This window comes from Pristiophorus japonicus, chromosome 14, assembly GCF_044704955.1.
Source record: "Pristiophorus japonicus isolate sPriJap1 chromosome 14, sPriJap1.hap1, whole genome shotgun sequence".
Lineage (NCBI taxonomy): Eukaryota > Metazoa > Chordata > Chondrichthyes > Pristiophoridae > Pristiophorus > Pristiophorus japonicus.
Window position 1 is genome coordinate 32,096,953 of NC_091990.1, and position 21,507 is coordinate 32,118,459.

Consider the following 21,507-nt stretch of genomic DNA (forward strand, 5'->3'; position numbering starts at 1 on the left):
CTGTAAAACAGGTATTTTAAAATAAGCATCAAATCATGTGTTACAACTGAGTGAATGAACGTTAGCATTTAACTGGCTCGTTTGCTGCTTGAGACGTCCTAAAGGATCAATATCGGAGGGGTTCTGTGACTGCCTATTTCGCCCCATTATCACTAATGAAATTGCATGCTCAGGAATCATTGTCCCAGATACTTACTTGGAGCCAGGAAGAGAACGGGGGAGGAGTGGTGGATTTGTGGACGGGAAACCCGACCAAACGTAACAGTAGGACCTCCTTTAAAAATTTTGGAAAGGTTTCCCGCCCGACTGTCAGCTTGATTGACAGGTTGGCTGCCCATGGGGCAGGAAAGCAGCAAGTAAGTGGATAGCAGTTAAGTCGGAGATCGTGGGGGGGGGGGGGGGAGGCGCGGTGTTGGGGCTGATCATGGGGGAAGGTTGGTTGGAGTCGTAGAATATCATGAGGGGGAGGGCGGGGTAGTGGGTAAAGCCAAAGATCATGGTGTGGGGTGTGGGGTGGGAGGGTGGGTAGGTGCGGTGAACAGTTGAAGATCACACGCCTGCTCCTCCTGGCCCACAAGCAGTATTGTAAATGCACTTACCTCATGGATCCGGCCCTTCTTGCCTCCTTTTGCCTGCCGGGATTCCCGAGCCCCAGGAAACGTAGCTTCCATGGGTTACAAATAAAAATGTAGGTAAAGTGCAGGTCCTCAGTCTCCTTAAATGATTTTACTGAATACTCGCCTCCTGAGTGGCCATTAAAACTGGAAGGAGGCGCATTGGAGGTGGGTTGGGGTTGGGTTGGAGAAATGTTACATTTTTACCTCCTACGTGCCCCAACCCACCTGTCCTTGGGAGTTAAAGTTCCCCCCATTATTTCTAAGCCACACGTTCTCACAATTGCTTTAGTGGGTAGTAAACCTCAATGAATCATGATGATTTGTCCTGCTTTACGCAGAGGGAAACATTACCCTAAGTACTCACTGTTTGAAGCCAATCTTCCATCTTGTTGAAATCACTAGTTTAATCACAAGCATCTATTCTGAGTAATATGTTGAAATAAATATTTTTAAACCATAGAGATTAGTCTTGCCAAAAGCACCAAAATCTGCCCATTTCTACCAAGCACTAAGCATTATTGGATCCAGGAAAGTAAAACACAGGACAGAAATCTCATTGACTTTGTCAAATTCAGGTGAGTTAAACTTTGTTACAACACCAGGTTTAAGGAGTAGACAAACAGACTGGCTTCAATGGGAAAAAAAATGGCATTTCAATTCCTGCTTTAAAACAATTACATTTTAATTTAGAATAGTATCTGAAGATGAAGTACATCAACACATATTTTTTTAAAAATACATATATCTTTCAATACAACAATCCCCTATACCATGATATAACATGCACTGAGAATGGCTCCTCCTCCAGTTCTGAAGCCATGTAACACACCCCTGCTATAACAGATTTTGTGTACTTGTCGGGAGGATTAAGTTGTATCGATTCCAGTTTTGTTATTGTAACATAGTAAGATAGTAACAGCTGTAGGCAGAAGACGACCTTTGGTCCATCTAGCCCACCTATCCACAGTACTCCCTTGTGCGTTTCTAATAGCCATGAATTCTGTAGGTCTATGAGTGCTGGCCATATTGTGTGGGAGAAGTGAGGTACACCATGAAAATTTAGCACATAAGTCAACCTTACTTATGACTTTTACACTTGGGGTGGGGAGTGGGAGGAGTCAGTTATGCATCAATGTAAGTGATCTTTTATCACACAGTCTAAAAAGTTGCAAACATGACTTTTCCATTACAATAACCTTATATAATGTTGTTTTATTGTACTTTATTCCATAGAGACAAGTACAAGTCCAGTCTTATCAGGCTTCGATGATTTGTTCGAACATTTTGGGAATTTGAGAGTTGAACATCTTCCTCCCGTCCCCTCCACACCTCCCCCAACTGCTCGCCCCTTCCCACCCTGTGGTGAAATGGAATCTTAGAGATAAGCCACATTTTTAGCTTGACATGAACTGAAGGAGAAAATAGTAATTTTCAATAATTTAGACAAGATTCAATTGTAGTTTCTATTTAGTGAGAGGCCACTTGTTCAGCCTCCCCCAACCATGCTTTGGGAAACTGCAGATTTAGGAATCTTAGAAAAGAGAATGTGTTTCATTTTTATAAAACAGCTGTGCTTAATTGGAATGGGCTTTCTTTTATAAAACCAAAATTATAGTCAGGGTACATTTTGTATACATGTCAACAGTCTCACTCTGAACATGAGGGCCACTCAAACATTCACTTTCCCCCCCCCCCCGCATACACCTCACCTCGCAAGCACATTTGTAATATGTCTCCTGCTTTCTAAGCTTAAACTACATGTCCCACAGTGATCTGGGGCTCACTGGGTGAATCTGCTCATGCAGAGCGGTTTAGATCATTGTGGGAGTTCAAGTTGTTTTAGGTTTGCAACAAGAGCAAAAACTAGAGCAGCTACAATGTACTCAAAGCGTGTTCACAAGCTCCCATATATGGCATTTTAGGGAGTGGCATCTTTACATTCGAGATGTCATTTTTTTAATGTTCAGGTGTGGGCCAATGTTGGACATGTGCACTATTCTGATCCATAGTGGAGAACATTACGCACTGCCCCCCTAATGCCCTGAAAGTATTGGCATGCCTGCTTTTTGAAGTATCCATCGTACAGAAAACACAAAACAAAAGTGACAATGCAGTGACTAAAAGCTCCTCTGAAGACAGCTTGGGTAGAATATGCTATCCATGTCAGTCAATCACCCTCTTATGGCAGGAGGATCAATTCATGATGAGATGGAGGTCAGACAATGCGTTGGCAATCCAGCTGGAATGATAGCTCGTCCCTTTACTTCGGACGATCAGCGCGGTTAGTATCATGTCCCATTAGAACTGAGATGCACTGCTTGGATCGCACTGTAGTAATCGTACAATGGATGGGTCACTCTTGGCACCTTTAATGAATTCTTCAAGGGACAATTTACCTGGAAGATATTTGTAAACAGGAAAGGGGTTCATTAACAAGCTAATTTTCTGTTTTGAAAATAACAGGTAGTATTCATAATGGGCAATTCATGAAAGTGGAATGTCCCACTTAAGTCTAAGCAGGGGGGAGGAGAACAGGTCTGCTTCACATCAGTTTATTGCCTTCTCTGCTACGCTGTACCTACTCCTGACAGACGCATAGGTGATTAAAATTAGGAGTAAGGAGGTATTTTCGGAGGAGTTTATTGACATAAAATTAATAAACTTGTGGAATAAATTTCCACGGAATGTCATTCAACCAAATAGTATATTTAGATTCAAGTAGATGTGTTGTTACAGTTTGGATGTTCCCTGCTCACCACCACAGCCCCATCCACCCTCACCAACTCTTTTCTTATATTCTCAGCAAAAATGTAGTTTCCATAAACAGATCAAGCCTTTTATTATCTGAAACCTGCCCCCTTGTATGTGCCATGTTGACCCCAATTTTATCTCCAGGTGGATTCCCTGCTCAGGCCCGAGTTAAAATTATAGTCGGGTCTCAATAATGTCATCGGGCTGTAACATGCGAGAAGGACCACGTTGGCTCTGGACGCATGTCCTTGCTGTCCGCTCAGGAGATCAGGTTCAAATTGGAGATGTTGCGATTACGGCTGCTTTTGGGCAGGTAAGAGCCAGGACGATTTGCACTGCCCACCCGCCAAGTTTCAGCTGAGCGAGTCGGGTTAAAATCGACCCCAGTGTCTCCAAGATCAACAACGCCCTCCCCCACTCCCACTATATTGTGGTATACGGTATGCTGGAGATATATGGGATGCCCATCATGTTATCATGACTCGCTTGAAAGATGGAAAATCCCATACTGACAAACCTAGGCTAAAACTGCTTGGTCAGAGTTAGTAACAGATTAATTTATAGAAGCCAAGTGATACTGCAAGGTACCGAATCAGCACAATATTGTAATGTCTACCAGAGAAATGTTGTAAATGGCCATTTTTAGCTGGTTCTGCAGGGCTCCTTTCTGGTTGGATTCATAAAAGCACATTAGGCACTGATTTGTGCATTCCTATAAAACCACCTTAAAAAAAAACCGGCGGCAGCAGAGTTTTAAATATTAGAAATCAGCTAAAAGTAAAGTTAAAATAGTACAAACAGAAGAGAGAGAATGTGCAAATTCGAAAGGGGTACAGGGCAAAAAAAGATACTGTTAGGGCTAATGATCACAGTATATTTATTACTGTAATATTAGTGTTTTCTACAGCATCGCTGGAGTTGAAATTATTTCTGTGCAATATTTTAATTCACTGGTTGGTAGATTTGCATCAAATTCCTACGTGTGCTATTTTAAGGAATTAATACGGAGTTAATAAGGTTCACTGAGAAGGGTTAACAATTCTTTTAGAATTGCATGCACAGAAATTTGCTGCAAGTATGCAAACCAGTGTACCAAAAATCAAGTACACTGGGGCTGAATCCCACATTAAATGAGCTGCAAACTTAGAGAAATGACCAAACTAAGATGTCTAAAAGTCCCAGGAGCTACCATCATGCCAAGTTGAATTGTCTTTTTCATTCTCTCATGAATTCTTAATGAGAAATCACAATTAATTTTCGCCTTTAGTCCTTCTCTCAACGGACTTTTGATTTTTTTTTTAGTCCATTTGCTTTATGATTTCAGTGCCTCCATAGCGGAATGAAGCACTACTCTTTATCTAACTAACACAGGAATACAAAGACATACAGATGGGAGAATGTCACAAGAGTTCTTAGTGGGCTGCAGTGGGGCTTCTGATATAAAGGTGAATGAAGATGGGGCAGAGAGTGAAGGTTGACAAATCTGCCTGAGAAATGGTGAGGGGTAGTTTGATAGTTACCATCATTATTTGTGTCCATCTGTCTGAAGATTTTATCCGTTCTTTTCTCTGGTGTAGCTTCATCTTCAGGCATCTTCATCACAGTGGACACCATCTTGTAGATTGCCTATCAAAATAAGAATGTCCAATAAATGGGTTAAATAGCATTCATTTTTCAATACAAGTTTGGTACCGCTCCTCACACCTTAGCTCTCTATATTTTCCACCTAATATTAAAGTTAGCTCTGCTGTAGTTAGAAACAGCAAACATGCTCAACTGTAGATAAATAAAACTTTATTTAAAACAGAACAATGTAGAATTAAGGGACTTTTGGCAGGATTATACAACGCTTAAATAAATAGAGGCATGTGCTCTCAATATGGACAATTGATTTCTTCATGTATTACACTGCATTTTCTTAGAAATCTCTATCGAAGGTAGGGTCGTCAACTGTCCTCCCGCCTCCAACCGCCCCTCCCCCACACTCCCGCCATTGGTCGCCCAAAATGTCCATCCTCATGGTGAACCACCTTCCCACACCAAATGGAAAGCAAACAGACTCTTAATTAGCTGATTGGCTGATTCCTCACCGTCAGTCAAACCACCTTCACCCCCAACTCCAATATTTTTATACTAATAAACAAAAGTGTCTAAAGAAAATGAAATAAAATGATTTTTTAATGTCCCTATGATTTTTCTCCAGGGTTGTTCACAGCAATGTCCAGGAGACTAATCTTTAATCCTTTGCAAAGCCCAAATTACAGGCATTTCAAGGCACAGGAAATGCATCATACCTGAGAACCCCTGCAGAATGGAACTGTTTCACATTCAATACGGTTCAATTCGGAAATTTGCTCTAGATTTTCCTCATTTGAAGTTAAATGGGATCTAGAAAGTTATTACAAGTCCAGAGTTCAGAATTGGATTCTTGCTGAACTGTCAAGCCGAATAAAGCTAGATAACCTACAAAATCTTGGAAAATAAATATGAATTTAAATGATAAAAAATTACGAGGTGAGATACGGTGGAAGTATAAACAAACTACAAAGTTATAACCTGCCATGATTTCCTAATAGATAAGCATATGAGCTTGCCTTCTCTCACCCCCACCCCCCAACATACACATACACACATTATAGCAGGAGTCACTGGGTAACAATCGGGACCAGTATCCCTGGGTGATTTATTGTTGGACAGCTATAGTGATCAAACTGTTGGCCTGGCTGAAATCAACTAACTCAGTACAGACTGGGGGGAGGGGTGAAATTTGGTAGCACACGAAAACGGACATGGGCACTGCAACTTGAGATATACCCACGCCCGTTCAGAAAGTGCAGACAGCACGTCAATTTGGTGCTACCTGCTACTTTACGAGTGTAGTGCACAGTCTAGCAACTAATGTGCTGATAGGCTGTGCACTCAGCTGGGGATCCAAGTTTGCGTGGCTGGAGCGAGGCTGGCTTTACTTAAAGCTAGCGTGTTCCTTTTCAAGGCAGTCTGTAGCTCTTAAAGCTGAACAGCCTTCTGAAAAAAAAAACCGTTCAGAACTAGGCAGTCTGTAGCTCTTAAAGCTGAACTGGCTTCTGCACATAGAAAAAAAAATGCTAAAAGTGCTTCAGCACTAACCCAAATGGCTCAACAGGGCAGAGAAAGGGCACCCAGGGTCTCGAACGCAGTTTTGTGCAGGGGGTCAACACTAAAATAGTGGTCCGCTACCCACATGGGGCTAGTAGGCCCTCCAGAAAGAATGATGTGGGACGAGATCACTGAGGCCATCACTGCCAACAATATTTTCCCCAATTGCTGGTTCCAATGACCAAAGAAGTTTCATGACCTCAGACGAGTGGTCAAGATCAGTGAATGCATCTTCAAAAGCCGTCTCCTACCAACTGCACCACCAGCTTGTGGTTCACCAAAAGAAGGGAGAGGAGAGTGAAGAAGAAGAAACACAATTACTCGATTTCACACTCCTAGCCACCAGCTCCTCACAGTCATCCAGTAAGGCCATCTGCAGTGTCCCCCACTGAAAGTCAGCAGCCTTCCAGTGGCCATGCTGCAGCCTCTGGGGTTCCACTGCGTAACATTAGGATAGGCAAAAGCAGACGCAAGACGGTTGCTAAGGAAATGCACAAGGGTGATTAGTTGATGTTTTTCTGTAATATTGGATGCATATGTGGATAAAGATTAATTGGACAATTTGCTTTCAGCATTGTGGCCAAGAGGGTGCTGTGATGGTCAGTAAAAGTGGGAAGGTAAGGTAAGGTGTGGGACAAAATGCTGATCGGGGAATTGGGGTGGTGTTCACTGGTACTGCAGGCAGATGATTCGATCCTGGATAACCCAGCCAGAAAGGGGCTGTCTGGGTTGCCTCCTTCCTTCCGCTTCCTCCTCTTCTCTCGGTGCAGCTTGTCCCCATTGCTGCTTCTGCTTCATCTCCATGTGATATTGCAGCCCAAGGGGGACTGTAACTACAGCCCCCAGGACTGTGAACAAGTGGTCTTCTCAGAGGCCTTCCTTTAACAGTCAAAGCCTTGAAAGTGTCCAGCAGCACTCCCTGCACACTTTAACAACTAGCACCAAACCGCTACTCCAATAAAATGTTTTTTTAGAAAATCTAGAAGCAAATTCTAAACTTACCTGAAAGCAATGTTCCCCCATCATTTTTTTGGGGGGGTACATGGCCACTTTCAGTGGCTATGCAGCCCAATCACAGAACTTGCTGATCAGATCAGCCATGATCTTATTGAATGGCGGAGCAGGCTCGAGGAGCCGCATGGCCTACACTCTTGTTCCTATTTCTTATGTTCTTATGTAATCTCCTCCAGCCCCCCAATCCCCGAGATGTCTGGGTTCCTCTAATTCTGCCCTCTTGATCATCCCTGATTATAATCACTCAACCATTGGTGGCTGTGTCTTCTATTGCCTAGGCCCCAAGCCCTGGAACTCCCTGTCTATCCTCTTTCCGCCTTCAAGACGCTCCTTAAAACCTACCTCTTTGACCAAACTTATGGTCACTTGAGCTAATTGCAAAAGCCGGTCCCGGTTTGAGCGGAACCAGCAGAGAGCTGCACAGCTTTTAGGGAACATTGCCTGAAAGATGCATGTCTCCCTTTAAGCAGCATCTCTGTAGTACTGCTACATGCACGTTCTTCCGTGTGTGGTTTGGAGAGGGTGGTATCAAGAGCAACGATGTCCAAAATCAGAGTCATGTGTCAATTTAGGCGTTGCACGTCGACTGACATCACGATCTGCATCATTTAAATGTGGACAACAAGTGCAGGCAACAGGAGCGCTGTCAACCTACCCAAAATGGCGGCTGCCACATTCCGCAACAGAAGGGGGGCGGGAGAGAGGCAGCCGCCATTTTTTTCATCAAAACCTCCAATTTTGCGGCCTGGGAATACAACTGGGGGTTTTCTGGCCTGAGAGAAACTCTTCAGATACAAATGGGGTGATTTTCATCTGTCTAATTTTTCAGCAGGAATGGGGTGGTATGCTTGAAAATAAAAATCCCCCCCAGAGGGCTTTATTCATGGAACCTGATGAAAACCTAATAACCAAACGGCATTATTAAATATATCAAACAATCCGCTCATTCACTCCACTGTGAGCTGAACATTTTCCCATAACAACTTGCATTTATATAGCACCTTTAACATAGTGAAACGTCCCAAGGTGCTTCACAGGTATATTATGAGGTAAAAAATTTGACACCAAGCCGCATAAGTAGAAATTAGCTCAGGTGACCATAAGCTTGGTCAAAGAGGTAGGTTTTAAGGAGCGTCTTGAAGGCGGAAAGAGGGTAGAGAGGCAGAGAGGTTTAGACAGGAAGTTCCAGAGCTTGGGGCCTAGGCAATAGAAGACACGGCCACCAATGGTTGAGCGATTATAATCAGGGATGCTCAAGAGGGCAGAATTAGAGCCCAGACATCTCAGGAGATTGGGGGGCTGGAGGAGATTACAGAGATAGGGAGAGGCGAGGCCATGGAGGGATTTAAAAACAAGGATGAGAATTTTGAAATCGAGGTGTTGCTTAACCGGGAGCCAATGTAGGTCAGCAAGCGCAGGGGTGATGGGTGAGCGGGACTTGGTGCGAGGTCGGACACAGGCAACCAAGTTTTGGATCACCTGTAGTTTACGTAGGGTGGAATGTGGGAGGCTAGTCAGGAGTGTGTTGGAATAGTCGAGTCTAGAGGTAACAAAAACATTCATAAGGTTCTGAATAAGGTTGGAGATGAGAATTTAGTTACCTTCAGGAAGTAGGCTGTGAAAAATTATTTGAGAGTCCAGATGGAAAAGCTGGCTTGCAATTCTCCCTTGTTTGTTCAGGCAAATTCAGTTTTGAATTTGATGTGGACATAAGAACATAAGAAATAGGAGCAGTAGCAGGCCATAAGTCCCCTCGAGCCTGCTCCGCCACTTAATATCATGACTGATCTGATCTTGTCCTCAACTCTACTTTCCTGCCTGTTCCCCATAACCCTCCACTCCCCTGTAGTTCAAGAATCTGTCGATCTCAGCCTTGAATATATTCAATGACCCAGCTTTCACAGCTCTCCGGGGTAGAGAATTCAAACGATTCACAACCCTCAGAAGAAATTCCTCCTCATCACCATCTTAAATGGGTGACCTCTTTGTCTGAAACTATGCCTCCTAGTTCTAGATTCCACCATGAGGGAAAGCATCCTCTCAGCATCTACCCTTTCAAGCCCCGTCAGAATCTTATATGTTTCAGGATCCCTTCCCAAAAATGGAAACACAGTCACAGTCTTTACTGGTTGCAGGCGTTGTTGAACTTGTAGTAGTTGAAGAACCAGTCAAATTGGTTTTATGTTGGCCTTTAGGGTGATAGTGCCAGAATTTGCCAACATGCAGGTGTCAATGCAGCAGACAGCAAGCACAATGTAAACTAGGTGGATTCACAGAATCCTGCCACCAGGAATGCCCCGGCATAAAACAGGATGAACTTTAGTCATGGGATGGCTATTGGCTGTTGCCTCCACACAAGCTTGAAGGAGCAGAATGTCATCCATCATCATCATAGGCAGTCCCTCGGAACGAGGATGACTTGCTTCCACGCCAAAAAAGGATGAGTTCATGGGTGTTTCAATGAAGGACATAATATTCCAGGTCCCGAACTACATCCTGAAGGGTGGAAGATGCCTGCGCGTGGATTTTTTTTTTTTTTTTTTTAGGTGTGGTGGCCATTACACACCAGCCACCACCCGGGCTTGACAGAGCTAGATCTTGGTCCAGTGGCAAGGGTTATCCAAGACGACTGGAGACCTGCTCTGCTGCACAGACCTAGTGCGCGCACATATCGCAGTGTGGGCTGGCCCGTGCTGCCCCTGAGCCCCAGGCCCTGAACCCAAGCCTCTCCTGGGCCCCGATCACATCCCTCAACGGTCTCTCGCCGCTCCTGCTGTACCTGCCCACGCTCCAATCACTGACCTGGACCTTGATGACGTTACTCTTCGCTGGACATACAACACCCCTTCACACAGCTAAGTGGTCTTAAGGATGAGTAGGTGTGGACAATGCTCACCCCGATTGCCCACGGACTTGCTTGCAGCTTCTTCCCGTACGACGTGGCTCCTGATTCTGTACCGCCGATGCGGTATTTGAGTCCCAGTTTGAGTTGCGCTCCGTACTGGGGCGGAAAAGCAAGGCTCAGCTCTTCGTGATGTTCCGTCCTTCCGTCCCGTGCAGAGTGCTCATTTCTTGGTGAGGGCGATAAGGCGAGTGAAGTAGTGAGAGAGAGAGTGAGAGATAGAGAGCTATCCAAAAGGAGCAGAATGACAGCTGATAGGAATGTGCTCCGGTGCTGTGATATTAATGGGAACTAAATATTACAACACTGCAGGAGCAGAGTGGAGCAGAAGCATAAAGATAGATTGATCAATTGCTATAAACAACCAGAGCATTAAATGGTCTCCTGTAACTGAGTATTTAATTGTTCTCGTTTGCAGCTGCAGATAGTGACACCACCAGCCCCGGCCCGAATGGAACTAATTGGGTAATTCGTTAATCGTGCCTGGAGTCTGCACTGCTGCAAGTGATTTTACACACCTAAAAAGACTTGCATTTATATAGCGTCTTTCACGACCACCGGACATCTCAAAGCATCTTTACAGCCAAGTGTAGACATTTGGCTGACACTCCCAGTGCAGTGCTGAGGGAGTGCTGCACTGTCAGAGGTGCCGTCTTTCGGATGAGACATTAAACCGAAGCCCCGTCTGCTCTCTTAGGTGAACGTAAACGATCCCATGGCACTATCTGGAAGAAGAGCGGAGTTATTCCCAATGCCATGGCCAATATTCATTTCTCAATCAACATAACAAAAACATTTTATCTGGTCAATATCACATTGCTGTTTGTGGGAGTTGCTGTGCGCAAATTGGTTGCCTCGTTTCCCATATCACAACAATGACTTCACTGCCAAAGTACTTTGGCCTTAAAGCACTTTTGAGATGTCCGGTGGTCGTGAAAGGTGCAATATAAATGTAAGTCTTTCTTTCTGTTGTAATTACAGCGATGGGATCTTTTACATCTGCCTGAATACATGAGACCTCACTTTAACTTGTCTTCTTAAAAACAGCACCTCTGACAATGCAGCACTCCCTCAGTACTGCACTGGAGTGTCAGTCTAGATTTGTGCTCAAATCTCTGGAGTAGGATTTGAACCTGCAACTTTCTGACTCGAGGTGAGAATGCTACCCACTGAGCCACTGGCTGACACATTAAAGTTGCTGTAGTTTCAGTCACGAGTTCTGTTTGCTGTCGTTCATAGAGGGTCTATTTAACCCTCAATGAATGTTTGCTGTAAGTCCTGTGGTATGTCCAGCTCCATCTCAAACTCATTGGCTGACGAAGTGCAATTCATTGGCTGACACAGAAGTGACTGCGCCAGTTTACAGCCGATGACACATTCAGAGGTAATAACACAAAACAAACCAAAATTACACATCAGGTCCAACTGAACTGAAAAAGGTGTCTGTTCGGGATGTAGGCTCTCATCAAAGTACATCTGACAAAGGGTCTACATCAAACATGTTAACCTGCCTCTTCTCTTTTTTTGATGAATATTTCCATCATATTCTGCTTTTATTTCTGATTTCCAGCATTCATAGAAACATAGAAAATAGGTGCAGGAGTAGGCCATTCAGCCCTTCGAGCCTGCACCACCATTCAATAAGATCATGGCTGACCTCAGTGCCCCTTTCCTGCTCAAATCCCCCAGTTATGAAGGCCAACATACCATTTGCCTTCTTCACCGCCTGCTGCACCTGCATGCCAATTTTCAATGACAGATGTATCATGACACCCATGTCTCGTTGCACCTCCCCTTTTCCTAATCTGCCGCCATTCAGATAATATTCTGCCTTTGTGCTTTTGCCACCAAAAGTGGATAACCTCACACTTATCCACATAATACTGCATCTGCCATGCATTTGCCCACTCACCCAAGCTGTCCAAGTCACCCTGCAGCCTCTTAGCGTCCTCCTCACAGCGCCACCCAGCTTAGTGTCATCCATAAACTTGGAGATATTACACTCAATTCCTTCATCCGAATCATTACTGTATATTGTAAATAGCTGGGGTCCCAGCACTGAGCCCTGCGGCACCCCACTAGTCACTGCCTGCCATTCTGAAAAGGATCCGTTTATCCCGACTCTCTGCTTCCTGTCTGCCAACGAGTTCTTTATCTACATCAGTACACTACCCCCAATACCATGTACTTCAATTTTGCACACCAATCTCTTGTATGGACCTTGTCAAAAGCCTTTTGAAAGTCCAAATACACCACATCAACTGGTTTTCCATTGTCCACTCTAATAGTTACATCCTCAAAAAATTCTAGAAGATTTGTCAAGTATGATTTCCCTTTCATAAATCCATGCTGACTTGGACTGATCCTGTCACTGCTTTCCAAATACGCTGCTATTTCATCTTTAATAATTGATTCCAACATTTTCCCCACTATTGATGTCAGGCTAACTGGTCTACAATTACCCGTTTTCTCTCTCCTTTTTTAAAAAGTGGTGTTACATTAGCTACCCTCCAGTCCATAGGAACTGATCCAGAGTCGATAGTCTATTGGAAAATGATCACCAATGCATCCACTATTTCTAGGGCCACTTCCTTAAGTACTCTGGAATGTAGACTATCAGGTCCTGGGGATTTATCGGCCTTCAATCCAATCAATTTCCCCAACACAATTTCACGCCTAATAAGGATTTCCTTCCTCCTTCTCACTAGACCCTCGGTCCCCTAATATTTCCGGAAGGTTATTTGTGTCTTCCTTCGTGAAGACAGAACCAAAGTATTTGTTCAACTGGTCTGCCATTTCTTTGTTCCCCATTATAAATTCACCTGAATCTGACTGGAAGGGTCCTACGTTTGTCTTCACTAATCTTTTTCTCTTCACATATCAATAGAAGCTATTGCAGTCAGTTTTTATGTTCCCAGCAAGCTTCCTCCCATACTCTATTTTCCCCCTCCTAATTAGACCCTTTGTCCTCCTCTGCTGAATTCTAAATTTCTCCCAGTCCTCAGGTTTGCTGCTTTTTCTGGCCAATTTATATGCCTCTTCCTTGGATCTAACACTATCCTTAATTTTCCTGGTTAGCCATGGTTGAGCCACCTTCCCAGTTTTATTTTTTCTCCAGACAGAGATTTACAATTGTTGAAGTTCATCCATGTGATCTTTAAATGTTTGCCATTGCCTATCCACCGTCAACCCTTTAAGTATAATTCGGCAGTCTATTCTAGCCAATTCACATCTCATACCATCGAAGTTATCTTTCCTTAAGCTCAGGACCCTAGTCTCTGAATTAACTGTGTCACTCTCCATCTTAATAAAGAATTCTACCATGTTATGGTCACTCTTCCCCAAGGGGCCTCGCACAACAAGATTGCTAATTAGTCCTTTCTCATCACACATCACCCAGTCTAGGATGGCCAGCCCTCTAGTTGGTTCCTCGACATATTGGTCTAGAAAACCATCCCTAATACACTCCAGGAAATCCTCCTCCACCGTATTGCTACCAGTTTGGTTAGCCTAATCTATATGTAGATTAAAGTCGCCCATGATAATTGCTGTACCTTTATTGCACGCATCCCTAATTTCTTGTTTGATGCAGTCCCCAACCTCACTACTATTGTTTGGTGGTCTATACACAACTCCCACTAGCGTTTTCTGCCCTTTGTTATTCCGCAACTCCACCTCTACAGAGTCCACATCGTCCAAGCTAATTTCCCTCCTTACTATTGCATTAATTTCCTCTTTAACCAGCAACACTATCCCACCTCCTTTTCCTTTCGTCTATCCTTCCTGAATTTTGCATACCCCTGGATGTTCCCAGCCTTGGTCACCCTGGAGCCATGTCTCCGTGATGCCAATTATATCATATTCATTAATTGCTGCCTGTGCAGTTAATTCGTCCACCTTATTACAAATACTCCTCACATTGAGGCACAGAGTCTCCAGGCTTGTCTTCTGAACACACTTTCCTCCTTTAGAATTTTGCTGTAATGTTTTTGATTTTTGCCTTGGGTTTCTCTGCCCTCCACTTTTACATTTCTTCTTTCTATCTTTTGCTTCTGCCCCCATTCTACTTCCTTCTGTCTCCCTGCAAAGGTTCCCATCCCCCTGCCATATTATCACTGTGTTTTCTGTTATCGCTTCAATTAAGAGCTGCTACAACAGTCAAAGAGGAGTTAAAACATGAATATTTTCCTGCAGCAGTAGTTTTTCAGGAAATAAACCAAAACAGGTTCTAGGGTGGAATTGATTTGAGCCATTTTTACAGTTTTAGTATGGATTCTGGGAGTCTGGCATCTAGGAGCCATCTCCCAGCATTTACAATGCCTTGTGATTTCCCACTTTCCACCAACAGAATCATTTGTTTTGATATATTGGGCAGTATAACAAGAAGCAGCTGGACTTACAGTCAACAGGACAAACTTGATCCTGGTATTTATTTCAAACACAAATATTGGAAAAATTAGACTGCGGCACCAACAGTCAATGCAAAGATTTCTCATATCCCACTGCATGTTCCAGAAACCCTGGTTCAGTAAACAATCCTCTTCAAAAAAAAACCTATTTTTAGTGACAGCCAGTGGCTCAGTTGGTAGCACCCCCGACTGAGTCAGAAGGTTGTGGGTTCAAGTCTCACTCCAGGGATTTGAGCACTCAAATCTAGGCTGACACTCCAGTGCAGTGCTGAGGGAGGTGTCGTCTCTCGGAGGAGATGGTAAACCAAGTCTGCTCTCTCAGGTGGATATAAAGATCCCATGGCACTATTTCGAAGAAAGTTATCTTCAGTGTCCTGGCCAATATTTATCTCTCAATTAACATCACTAAAACAGATTATCTGGGTCATTCTCACATTGCTGTTTCTGGAAGCTTGCTGTGCGCAAATTGGCTGCCCCATTTCCTGTATTACAACAGTAACTGCACTTCAAAAAAGACTTCATTGATTGTAAAGCGCTTTGGGACATCCAGTGGGTGTGAATTAGTAATAAGAAAGTTTTCCTGCACCTTCTCTTCAAAAGGAACTCTCATTGGAGAACACATTTAATTAGTGTCCTATTTTACTACATGTCGACATCCATCACCACTGTAACATACTCAACATAAAAGCCTCTAACTCAGTAATGGGCAGATTGGCATCCATTCAAGACATTAGTGACTTTTACTGCCTTGTACCGCACCTCATAAACTGACAATAGGACTGATATACACATTATTCCTATTAATTTTTGTAGTAGGTCTCTTGATCTGAATGGAATTCCCCACGTAGCATTAAATTGTGGCTTTTAATCAGACAAGAGACATGGAATAACAAACAAATGTGTTGTGATTAATGCAAATTCTTCCATATCCTTGTTAGCTGCTCCATACCTAATTCCTTTTTATCTGGAGGACAAAATCCCTCTTTACCCTCTCTGTGACTCTTAAACAAGCATAATGGATCAGAATCGCCTTCAGTAATGCTACAGAAATGATCAACATGTGCCAGCAGAGGGCACTTTAAGTATAGTTAGTGCTGTGCCATGCCTCCACTCATTTTCTTGTCAAGTCAAATGACACGCTTCACTCAATTACTGGCAAACAGAAACTCGAAGGCTGGGCTGCCAAATAATATAGTATAATATTAGGCAGTCCCTCGTATCGAGGATGACCCACTTCCACACCAAAAAGGGAGGAGTTCACAGGTTTTTCAATGGATTCTTTTCACGTGGGGTGGCCATTGCAAACCAGCCACCACACGGGCTCGACAGAGCTAGGTCTCAATCCAGTGGCAAGGGTTAACCAAGACAACTGGAGACCAAGCTCTGCTGCACGGACCTAGTGCGCACACATGCTCCTACTGTCCATAGATCACAGTGTGGGCTGGCCCGTGCCAGTTGTACAGTAATAGTTGTACAGTAACACTGCTACTTGTTGCAACACTTGCTAGCAGGTAAACTGGTGGACTAAGTCCATTCACACACCACACATTTTTTACGGCATTCAGAATATTTGCACAGCTCACAAGAAAGACAGCATTTATAAAAAAAAGATTAAAGGGGTCATTTGCTATTTAGGCTGACATTAGGTGGTTTATCTCTTGAGACGTATATATATAAGCCATTCATTTAATGTTGAGTCTTGGGCAAGATACTCACTGTAGTCAGGTTTATTATCAGAGCAGACAAAAAATTACGCTCTTTTCTCAACAGCTGTCAAAAGAATCTTTCCCGGACTCTCCCAACTGCTCAGTGGCAACGTGCACTGCCTGGTGCAACACTGAGGCATATAAGGCGGGATTTTCAGCTTTGATAAAGTTTGCGCCCGGGAATAGTTTGCGCAACAGTCATCAAAATTGGGCAACTGGGCCCCGAGTCTGGGGCGCACTGCTAGGGGGAGGTTTTGCACACCTCTCTTGGACATTAGCATGGGAAAATCCTGAGCTAAAGAGCCGGATCAGGAGCGCTCCGAGAGACACCTTGGGAGAGGGGGGGACTAAAATCCCCTACCCCATAAAAACATTTCCAATAGCCCACACCGCCGCAACATAAATCGCAAAAAATATTAAAAAGGAAAAACCATCACACATGACTTATCTCTCTGCAGTCGGTATAGGTCGGACCGCCCGATTTCCCAGGTGGTCACTGCGGGGCGCGCTGCGGGGCATACGGGTCGGGCAGGAGTCAAAAAGCATGCCAGTGTCGCAACCAGGGACGCTGCACACTGGCGCAGCTCTTCCGGGAGTACTGCTCCGCGCTGCCGCCAAACCGGCCCCGAAAACCCCCGCGGGGCGCTGGAGGCTGACCGCCCACCCAGAAGACCTCACTGCCGCCATTGCCGCCGTTCCAGGGCAGAAAACAGAGCGCAAAGGACTGGAAAATCCGTCCCACAGTCTAACAAGGCTTTCTGTTCCTGATCTGATAGCAATTGGGAAGCGACCGTTAGCCTCAGAGTTATTGGATTCGGAGATAAATGATCCGGGATTCCTGCTGCCGATTGCTATCCAGCAGTCCTTGCTGCGAGGCGCACATGTGTAATTGTCAGGATGGGTTGAGTTGTGAGGTTGGCCCCTCCCCCAAGTGATATCCCACTGGCACTCACCATCAAGCCCCATCCACCAAGAATGGACAATTGGAGAATTAGCAGAAGGTGCTCTTAGACCTGCATATGAACTGGTATTGCCTTCGGGAGAGTGGGGGAAGGGGGGGTAGAAAGAAAATTGGAGAATTTCTACAGAGAGTAATTTTATGGCCCTCGCACTGTTTGACCTTTTGCATACCTGCTTTTAGGTGGTGCAAAGACAGCCAGTCTACAGACAATAGGAAGGTCAGAAGAGCTGCCCACAGACGTTGAAGCAGGAATCTGTAACTAGCCAGAAAAAGCAACTTTGCTTGCTGCTATATGAAGTCCAGTTTCAAGAGGGCAGTGATATTACTCTCCTAGCTCCACTCTCCTCTCTTTACTTTCTCATTCAGTTGAATTTTCTGTTAAGATGCCAAATGGCAATATGATTGCCCGTTTTCTGTACATGCACACATCATGGTGATATTACTCCATTTCAAACCTAGCATTATTATTGGGCAGCTTTGGCACCAATGATGTCTTGACCTCAATCCTACCAAACCAACACCCTGATTGCAAAGGACAATGAACAGAATCTACAGCACAGAAGTAGTTCACAAATCCACGAAAAAATGGGTCTCCACTGTTGCCAGAACAATGTAGACCAGGTTATTTATCTTTCTAAGTGCAGTCAATAGTGGGGAAGCTATATGTTTGCCATCAGCCACTCTTTAGTAATGTAAAGGTACTATAGTAAGACATACAGGGGAGTGTTCAAAGTTTAACGTCAATGTTTCCTCACAACTTCACAAGATCACAAAATAATTATAGATGAGGAAGGCCATTTAGCCCATTCTTAGTTCATTCATCCAGTACTCTAGGTGTGGCCTCACCAATACTCTGTACAGTTGGAGCAGGAAGCCCAATCTCTGTGTTGGTGACTCTTTGTGAGAAGAACTTTCTGATAACAGATTTATCAGGAAGCACCAATTCTCAGTGCTTCCCCTGGAGAACCTACATAACAATAGGAGTAGTTCCCCCATTCAATAGATCATGGCTGATCCGTATCTTAACTCTATCTACCCGCATTGGTTCGGTCACTATTAAAACTCTTGCCTAAAAAAATCTCTCAATCTTAGTTTTGAAATTTTCAATTGACCCCCTTTTGGGGAAAGGAGCTTTTTGGGGAAGCGAGTTCCAGATTTCCACTACCCTTTGAGTGAAGAAGTGCTTCCTGACATCACCCTTGAACTGTTTCACTCTAATTTTAAGGTTATAGTCTCCTTGTTCTTGACTCTCCCACCAGAGGAAATAGTCTCTCTCTATCTACTCTATCAACTTCTTTAATTATCTTAAACACCTCAATTAGATCACCCACCAAGAACACACAACAGATATTATGGGAGGTACACCGAGGCACTGCAGTACCAGACCATCTTCAGGAAAACAAATCCTTTACTACTACAACTATTATACTGAAAATGAAGGGAGTTTTGAAACTAACAATGGACACCAGCAGCCAAATGTTCAGTAGGCCAGAAACGTTTCTCTAATGTTTTTCAAACCAAGCAGAGGGGTAACCGCAGTTCAATTGATAGCGAATGGCTGGTTCATTCCTGTAAGGCTGTTCTTGGCCAACTTCCAAATACGTCACCGATCATTGGTGCTTTTAAATATATTGCAGCACAGTGTCCCGAGAGTGGATAAGCCCAGCAGGGCTCTGCTAATGCAATTTCAAGTGGACACAAATTATTTCCAACGTGGAGATAAGAGCACTCCCAAATCATCAAATAAATGCCGATTTGATCCAAGCAGAATACTAAACCAAGCAGGGAGTTCTTCGGTATAAATTCCATTACGCAGGAATGTTGATCCTAATACTCTAATGCACCAATTTACAATTCAATCTCATTTTACTGAATCCTTTCAATCCACGTAGAATGGTCGAAAGAACCTCATCCAAAATGAACTATCTTCCTAAAGTACAGCAAAATACCTTATGTTCAGCCCCTTACAGTTAAGTCCTTCTGGAATACAAAACTTCAAAAGAGTCCCCTTGTGCAGCCTGAATCTGCTCAACAACGGTGAAATATTGTCTATGTGAATCAGGTTAGAAGTGATGAAGGCCATATCGGAAATGTTAACCTAGCGTTGAAAGGATTCTACTGTATCTGTGATCAGTACAAATTAGCCTGTGGCGAACCAGTCCCACCCACCCCTTCCCTCAACGACTATCAGTCCCACCTGTGACAGGGTCTGTGGCTCTCGTATTGGACTGTTCAACCACCAAAGAACTCACTTCAGGAGTGGAAAGCAAGTCTTCCTCGATTCCGAGGGGCTGCCTATTATTGTCAGTCCACTGACCAGTTTCATTTAGAAACAAAACTTGGTAATAATTAATCCCCAAAACTAGCATCTCCCTGCAAAAGATACATTTGTACCTTTATTGGCAAGGGGCGACGAATTGGGCTGAGATAGAAATACTGCCAAATTGATCTTTTGTCATATACAGCCATATAAATCTTGATCCGCATGCACACATTTTTTAGCCAAACTAATTACACATTCATCAAGATGCTAGTGGTGTTTCCATTCGACTGCGTATGTGGCTGAATTGAGCGACTGAATCTACTCAATTGTCACAAAGCTGGAAATTATAATCAAAAGGTTAAATCTTTCCAATATTCTTCAAAGCTCAATTCTTAAAGGGTAATTATATTCCCTCGTTGAATTCATGAGGGAATAAATAATTTGCAAAAGCAACTAAAAAGAAAACCTCATGATAGGTAGGAAATAATGTCTTGACTCCATCAATATCTAAATCAGCAAGACATTAATTACATCAGTCATTCACTGACAAATATTTCATGAAAAGTAAATCATCAACATTTCTTTGATTTTATCAAAAGGTACAATTTATCATTTAGAAACATTTGCATTCCTGCTTAAAGAAAAGAATTGACAAAATGAATAGCACTCTTCTTGTTAGACATGCTTAGTGTAATCAGCACGCTGGCCATGACAGTGAGACAAATGCAATCTTCCCCCCCCCCGACACCAATTCCCCACAGCGGTGACCTTAAAGGGACAGACCATGTTAGCAGTTAAACTGCACAACCATGCACCTGTATAGACTACCCATTAGCAATGCCAAATGATATCACCTAGTTATTAGAAAATAACTGCTCCGCAACATCCCAACATGTACCTTGCATTACGTATTATTCAATGACCTCAGATTTTACATTCTACTTAAATCCACATGTACTGGGTCAATTTTATTTTTCTTTACATTTTATTAGTTCGGTACAACCTGTAATTACGAGTTTGATTGTTTTATTGGATCGTGCTCTCGCTCTCTCCCTGTGCACACACACAGTTCTGCCATTGAGAATTAAGAATTTAAACTCCCTCAGCCTAGCAGAAACCAGGTGGATTGGGAGTTAAAATCCAAGCGTTGCATTTAGCGCTCTTTTCCTGCCCACGGGCATTTTAACACCACTGTTTTCTTAAAGCCTGACTCAGGCAGCAGCCTCGTCAATACATATAAATTGGGGTCCTAAAATGTCATTAGGTGCAATTTTAACTGCCTACTGACCTGTGAAACCCTCCTGCCCGTCCCATGGCCTACCTGACTTCCGGCCTAGTGGCTTCGGGCTGCCAAATTTTCATTGGCCCAAAGCCAATGACCTTCCTCTGAGCACTGTTTCGGCCGTGAAGCAGGGAGGTGGAATGTTAATGAAGCCTATATATTAAAAGGGACCGGGCCTACTACTGTAACTCCCGGGCGGGCAGCCTGAACATCCTGCCAGTATTTCCACCTTGGAATTAAAATTCCTCTCATTAATCATTGGTGGCTGATCAATTTCATCAACATGAAAAAGGACAACAGCAATTGTTGATCATCTATTTCATTTTAATGAACCTGGTGAGAACCAGCCACATACAGAAAGAATGGAGGTTTGACAAGTGGGCTGTTAAAAATCACACACTATGGGCAGAATCTTACCAGCCCTGCGAGTGCGGGTTTGGAGGTGGGCCCGCTGTCAAAATGGCCGT

At 43.7% G+C, this 21,507-nt stretch overlaps 1 protein-coding gene across 2 annotated transcripts in view; it reads right to left on the reverse strand.

The window, feature by feature from the left end:
* Positions 1 to 1,274: 1,274 nt before the first annotated feature.
* LOC139279841 (hippocalcin-like protein 1) overlaps positions 1,275 to 21,507 on the reverse strand; it is a 192,390-nt gene continuing 172,157 nt past the window's right edge. For both annotated transcript variants that reach the window (XM_070899103.1, XM_070899102.1), the window contains 2 exons: positions 4,889 to 4,994; positions 1,275 to 3,013 (listed from right to left, as the gene is read on the reverse strand). In XM_070899103.1, coding sequence (XP_070755204.1) covers positions 2,916 to 3,013; positions 4,889 to 4,994 — 204 coding nt within the window. In that variant the 3' untranslated portion in view covers positions 1,275 to 2,915. The remainder of the gene's footprint in view (positions 3,014 to 4,888; positions 4,995 to 21,507) is intronic.